The sequence below is a fragment of the Centruroides sculpturatus genome, unplaced genomic scaffold (genome assembly GCF_000671375.1).
Source record: "Centruroides sculpturatus isolate CEXI.00-Female unplaced genomic scaffold, Cexi_2.0 scaffold1225, whole genome shotgun sequence".
Lineage (NCBI taxonomy): Eukaryota > Metazoa > Arthropoda > Arachnida > Scorpiones > Buthidae > Centruroides > Centruroides sculpturatus.
Genome location: NW_019385655.1, coordinates 34,345 through 41,490, shown reverse-complemented (window position 1 = coordinate 41,490; position 7,146 = coordinate 34,345). Strand labels below are relative to the sequence as shown.

Sequence of the window (7,146 nt, the reverse complement as noted above, 5' to 3'; positions counted from 1 at the left end):
TTACTCGAAATTCCTTACAAATGCGTGATAGTCTGCAACTTGGGCATCTGGTGTCGTGAAAAACCAATGTCCTACAGTTCACAAGAGTCTCTGGTCATAATAAACGTCTTAGGAAGCCATCCGTAGACAATCGCGGGCCTGTTTCTCCAACAGCACAGCCGATTAAGCAGTACATGAGTTTTACCAACACCGTATCCCCGGTTAGCCCCTGACATTTATATTTAAGAGAATTTTATAAATCTAAATTTAGGCTAATAAACGAGTTAATTGGGTCCTGTCTGTTTTTCGGATCAACTTGGCTAGATTCATTCATAGAAAGAGAATAAACATAGGGCATTATATTTATAATTTAAAGTTAAACGATTTCGTACGANATTTTGGTATTTAGATTTAATGTTATCCGGTTACTGTTGTTTGTTTATATTTATTTATAACTTATAACATGCGCAAAATAAGAAAGAAAATAATATTAGTCACAAGTATTCACAATTTATAATTACAAAGATCAGCACACGTACACACCTATTCGTTCGAGAATCGTTGCACACATCTGAAAGTCTGACCCTGCCTATCCTTCTTTTTAATGACTAAATCCAATGTCTTCGTCTACTCCACTTACTCGCGACTCTCTTACTTGAAATTCCTCACAAATGCGTGATAGTCTGCAACTTGGGCATCTGGTGTCAGGAAAAACCAATGTCCTTACAGTTCACAAGAATCTCTGGTCATAATAAACGTCTTAGGAAGCTATCCGTAGACAACCGCGGGCCTGTTTCTTCAACAGCACAGCCGATTAAGCGGTACATGAGTTTTACCAACACCGTATCCCCGGCTAGCCCCTGACATTTATATTTAAGAGAGTTTTATAAATCTAAATTTAGGCTAATAAACAAGTTAATTGGGTCCTGTCTGTCTTTCGGATCAACTTGGCTAGATTCATTCATAGAAGGAAAATAAACATAGGGCATTATATTTTATAATTTAAAGTTAAACGATTTCGTACGAAAAATATTCATAATACTTCTGTATTCTGTAAACTGTATATCACATAATAAAGATATTTTAGATGAAGGTATTACATTTTATTTCGTTTAATTGCAATTAAGAAGAGTAATAATATTTTTGTTGTTGGACAATGAAAAGACGTTGCCATTATTTTTTGTCGCATGGTTTATCATCAAGGGGCCAAGTCGGTGTACTTTCGGGCAAACCTTCGCACCAACAGTTAGAATATTGGCAAAAGCCGTAACTACCTCCTTGGTTCTTCGCTTTGCATTCCTTATCGCAGTAAACGCTTTCTCCCGTTTTCGGGCAACTGTATCTGCAGCCCGTGCTCTTGTTCACCATATAACCTTCCTTTGCGCACACTGTTCCTGCGACAAATACAAAGAAATAGTCTTGTTCAATTGTAAGAAATAACACCTATTAATACAATAAAATTAAAATATTTTATGCTTTGCACTGAAAATGTGTCAAAAAAGTACATAATTATTGTATCACATAAACTATAAAAACTGAAAACAGTCCTGATTATAAATATGCTATTTTAAACACTAGAAACATGATGTGTCATTCGTAAGTTTGTATTTAATAAATATAGAATTTATGCCATTTCGAACAATTTAATACAAATTGTTCCAATTCCTAGAACACAAGAATGAGTTTATCTGAAGTTCTATAATTATTCAACGAAATATTTCTGTAAATATGAATTTCGATTTAAGTCATAGGCTATGTGAAAGAACAAGTTATCTGCGAATATTTTCATTTGCACAAAAAAACAAAAAAAAAAATACAATATATTGTAATAAATATAACGCGAATTTCATAACTTGTTAATAATTTATAACGATTCTAAATTATGCCATTTATAAAATTAACAACCAATTTAATCAATTATAAGTTCATACTCACCGATCAGGACCAAACAAGCAGCGATCATCAACAACGAGTTCATCTTCGAAGCTATCTAAACGAGTTTAGAATGAGTCACCATGAGCAGAAGTCGATATTTATACATATCCAATGATACAGGTACAACGCGTACACGTGGATTCTGCATGCTCGATCCATCTGTTTTCACCAATTATAACAACATTAACGAGCCATTAAACAGAGAGGTCACATTTTTCAAATTTCTCTATTTGGAGAAGGAATTAAATTCGTATTGATTACAGAAATGTTTATGTGAAATATAAATGAATACAGAAATGTCCTTAAATTTTTAAAAATAAAAATTAGGCCTACTTATTTTATTTTAAGTCGAACAAGTTCTTGGAACACTTCACGATCATTTAGATATTTCATGTTTAGAGGCATGTAATAATATCTTGTGATTTTTTCGTTTAATCGAGACCACTAACCTATCCTCTGTCAAGGATTTTTTCAAAGTCTGCATACATGAAATATTTCACGTAATTATTGACAAAGATTCTTGAAAAAAAATCAATTTGCGATTTCTAATCGAAATGGAACTTTATTACAATGAAAGTGAAGATTTAAACTTTGAATTTCTTCCTGTAAAAACTTCAAAATTCTTTACTGTCTTGCAGTTTTATGTAGAACTATCTGTTACCCGCGACTTCGCCCGCAAAGGTTTTGCAAGCAAACCCCATTTATATTCAGTATTTCAACAACCATAGTAATTGTTATATAACACCTATCGCTGAGAATGATGAGAATTGCTGAGAATCAAACAAACTATTTTGAATTTGATCAATTTTCTGGAACGTTTACAATCGTTCTATAACTTAAAAAGGTTCGAACATTTGGTTAAAAAATCGAAAAATATAAAAATATTTATAGCAATGTCTGAAATGTTATTAAATTAATACACTTAAGTACTTAATAAAGATGAAACGTAACAAAAAATCGCATCTAAATTAGTACAGCATAAGCCGTTTTTCCGGTTAAAACTTAATCCTCTCTCCTCCACGCGGGGGAATTTCGATAAATCCCTTCTTAGTGTGCATTCCCATGGTATACCATACTAAAACGCAAATAAAAACAAAAAATCGCATCTAAAATAGTACGGTAGAAGCCGTTTTCCGGTTAAGACTTAATCCTCTCCCTCTCTCCCTCGCGGGGGAATTTCGAAAAATTCCTTTTTAGTGAGCGTTTTCATGAAGTACCCTAACTGTGTACCAAATTTCATTTCTTTAAGTTGAGCGGTTTGCTCTGGGCGATGATGAATCAGTGAATTGGGCAGTCAGGACAAGCAATTATATATATATATAGATAAATGAGAATAAGTCAAAAGTATTGATTATCAGAAAAATAGAGAGCGAGGAGATAGAGGGAGGTCATACATTAGGCCTATATCTGGAGTGGAGATAAACTTAATGAAAATTTTTATTTCTTATTGGCATTTGCAATATTTTTAAAAGCTTTTTTTTCCTGAACAATTATGTCTTTTTGTAATAATTAGTAACATAAAAATCAGTTGTGAGTAAAGTCCCGTAAGAGATGGAGCCATGCATATTTTAACGTTGAGCAAATGCGTATTAATGTATTTTAAATTTAAGTATTTCTTTTTAAATAGAGATTTTTTATCGTAATTCAACTAAATTAGTTGCTTTAATTTTTTGCTAGCATTTTAATTTTATATCGTTATATAATTGGAAATTACAGAATACAGTAGAACCTCGATTATCCGGACTAATTGGGTGTGAAGGTAGTCCGGATAAGGAAAAATCCGGATAATCGAAACAAATATTTTAATTTGTCTTTTAATGATAATATAACACGTTTTCTTTTCGATGACATATCGGTAATATTAAAAATAAATACAGTATTTAAATCGTGATCAAATTTTCAAGAAACAAACGTTCGTATTGCATTTCGACTACTACTGACCAACGCTTACAGACCTCCTATTGTTTAAAAGGCCTTCTGGTGGCGCAAGAAGACGGATTTTATAAAATAAAAAGCAGTTGAAACTGCATTTTTGTGAATAAAAATTTGACAAACTATTTATCGTTTTATGACGAGTAAAATTTTTTCGTCTCGTTCGCGGCTTTTAAGTAATATAAACCTTCGAGGCGCGAGGCCCATCGGACCGCCAGGCATAGGCGGTGGCCGACGTCGTCCATGCCTTACGTCTCCCTTCAGCATAGAAATAATATAATTTGAATATAAATTATTTATAAATACGTATGTCAAGTTATATTTTTATTACTACGTAAAATATATTTAAGAGTTTACGACCACTGTGCTGGGTGAGACGTTGTTGAAATAAAAAGAGTTATGAATTTTATCACGTACATAAACAGTGTCGTAATTCGCCAAGTGCAAATCAACAAATTCGTAAAATTTTTGTTTATTTTTAACAATCCGGATAATCGAAAATTCGGATAATAGAGGTCCGGATAATCGAGGTTCTACTGTATTTACAGCCATTTTGATTGAAAGTTTCTTAATTTCTTTGTTGTGATTTTGTGATTGATCGAATAAATGATTTTGAAGTAAAAGAATGGCCTTACATACAGAGACAAACAAATGTGTACAATAATCATAAAATTGTCTTTATAATTCAATAGAATTTTAAACATCTGACCGTTTCGGTCTTAAATTTCCTAATTTATTTGCAATTGCAACGAGTCGCTTTATTTTTATTGAAGAATTTATGACTTTGAATGAAGAAAACATTTCTTTAATTACAGAGAAAACCTGTTCAGTTTTATAAACAATTTTATACATTATGTTATTTAGAAATAAAATAATNTTAGAAAATTCCATTCTATCTACAAACGAAATGCTCGCGGAAAGTAATATGATCGAGTGGTGCCGTAGCTTAGTTGGTTAAAGCGCCTGTCTTGTAAACAGGAGATTGCGAGTTCGAATCTCGTCGGTGCCTTAATTTGTTTTGTTGTTTCTATTTGTTTTTTCTATTTCTAACGACTTCGTTGTAACTGGAATGTGGTTGACATAACACTTTAGACAATTTTCGCAAGAAAATTGCATTTTGTAGTTTATTTCAGTAGTCTGATTCCAGATTGTGGCTAAAAGCGTAGTTCCTTACAAACTTCAACACAGTAAAATTATTCTCTGTTCGTAAATACTATTTCAAACCGAAGAGGAAAAGCTCTGTGAATCGATACACAAAGTGATCGCGTTACGGTAATGGTCAATTATAATTGTACGATTTTAACGAAATAACACTACGAACGTATCCAAAGTAAAAGTAATATAGTGACTTTAGGTGTAAGAATGATATTAGCGAGGTTGCGGCCTAAGTTTGCATCTCTAAAACGTGAACGTCAAACGTCGTTTACAAGGTAGCCGCGCTTGACGATCGATGTCAGGTTTTAGGGATAAATAATATTAAGCAACTGTTTCCTTCTCTTTATTACTCGTTTGCATAAATCTGATGATAAAGTAATAATTTTCAGTAAGGAGATCTATATATTTTGCATTATTTACATTNTAGAAAAATTTTTTTTAGTATAGGCCTATATAAAAACATAATAAAAATAACAATAATTAGTAAATTAACAAATCAATAGATAATAAATAAACAAATTGATAAACTCATATGTTAAAGTATAAAAAAATTGTAATTGGGTAAATTCTAACTCTAACACTGCGAAAGTTTAAAGGCAGATAGCCAAAAAACTAGTTCCTATCAAATGGATGCCGTGATTTTATACATTATTTTATTTTTAAATAACATAATCTATAAAATTATTCATAAAACTCAACAGGTTTTCTCTGTAATTAAATGAATATTTTCTTTGTTCAGAGTCATAAATTCTTCAATAAAAATAAAGCGATTCGTTGCAATTGCAAATAAAATANAATCTGATGATAAAGTAATAATTTTCAGTAAGGAGATCTATATATTTTGCATTATTTACATTTATCATTCTTTATGATGTAAGTATTTAAAATTTTTAATGTTTATAAAAAAAGTTTTAACTTTCGTGGCATGATTTGCCAAGTTTCTCGTGTTGGCAAAACTTTTCACCAAATTTTAGGGTTTCTCGACTTTGTAAATGCCAATGTAAACAAATAGAAACAACAAAACAAATTAAGGCACCGACGAGATTCGAACTCGCAATCTCCTGTTTACAAGACAGGCGCTTTAACCAACTAAGCCACGGCACCACTCGATCATATTACTTTCCGCGAGCATTTCGTTTGTAGATAGAATGGAATTTTCTAAATGTTATCATTTCTGTTTAAAGAATCTTTTTATATTATTNGAAAGTTTAAAGGCAGATAGCCAAAAAACTAGTTCCTATCAAATGGATGCCGTGATTTTATACATTATTTTATTTTTAAATAACATAATGTATAAAATTGTTTATAAAACTGAACAGGTTTTCTCTATAATTAAAGAAATGTTTTCTTCGTTCAAAGTCATAAATTCTTGAATAAAAATAGATTCGTTGCAATTGCAAATAAATTAAGAAATTAAGACCGAAACAGTCAGTTCTTAGGAATTCTATTAAAATATAAAGAAAATTTTATGATTATTGTGCACATTTGTTTGTCTTTGTATGTAACGATATTTGTTGATGTTACTTTATACAACTTTATAAATGAACCAAACGAAATAAGCTACTATTGCCATAGTATCAATGTTTCTGTTCTTAACCCTGGGCTAGTGCAGTGGGGTGTTTCGCCACCCCAACATTTTAAAAGTTGCACTATTCATAGATTTCGCAAGAAATATTTGTGTCCTCTTCAGTAGCTTCATGATTTTATGTATAGAGCATGCTCAGAAATTACTACGATGCTGCAGAAATTCCAGTAAGAGAAAAACAAGAGTTTTCAGTGGGGTGTCCTAACACCCCACAGTATTAATTACGTTTTTTTAAAATTTTACAAATATTTATATAGTTTTTTTTATTGTAAAAATAACTATAATGTGACCACATTTATTATTTATAATATAGATATAATAATCAATGTGAATAAAAATAATTTAAGTTTATTTTAATTCAAAATGGCTGACTTTCATAAACACATTGAGAAAATACCAAACATAGCAAGTTGCTTGTCATTTGCACTGAGTGCCAAAGTACAATGTCAGCTATTGAATCAGAGTGACAAAAATGCTTAAAAAACAATTTAGATTTTTACTATTGGTTTAATAATAAGATCTAATGTAATGAGTTTTGATAAATGTTGTTTTTTATTTTC

At 31.2% G+C, this 7,146-nt stretch overlaps 1 protein-coding gene and 2 non-coding genes across 3 annotated transcripts; 1 reads left to right on the top strand and 2 right to left on the bottom strand.

Annotated features, from left to right (window-relative positions):
- Positions 1–556: 556 nt before the first annotated feature.
- Positions 557–1,985, bottom strand: LOC111640905 (toxin CsEv4). Its single transcript, XM_023387000.1, has 2 exons — positions 1,915–1,985; positions 557–1,373 (listed from the first exon to the last, which is right to left on the bottom strand). The coding sequence occupies exons 1-2, from the start codon at positions 1,955–1,957 to the stop codon at positions 1,153–1,155; spliced, it is 264 nt and encodes an 87-aa protein (XP_023242768.1). The 5' UTR covers positions 1,958–1,985; the 3' UTR covers positions 557–1,152.
- Positions 1,986–4,781: 2,796 nt separating this feature from the next.
- Trnat-ugu lies at positions 4,782–4,855 on the top strand. The gene has a single exon. It is a non-coding gene; the product is annotated as a tRNA-Thr (tRNA).
- Positions 4,856–6,031: 1,176 nt separating this feature from the next.
- Trnat-ugu lies at positions 6,032–6,105 on the bottom strand. The gene has a single exon. It is a non-coding gene; the product is annotated as a tRNA-Thr (tRNA).
- Positions 6,106–7,146: the final 1,041 nt, after the last annotated feature.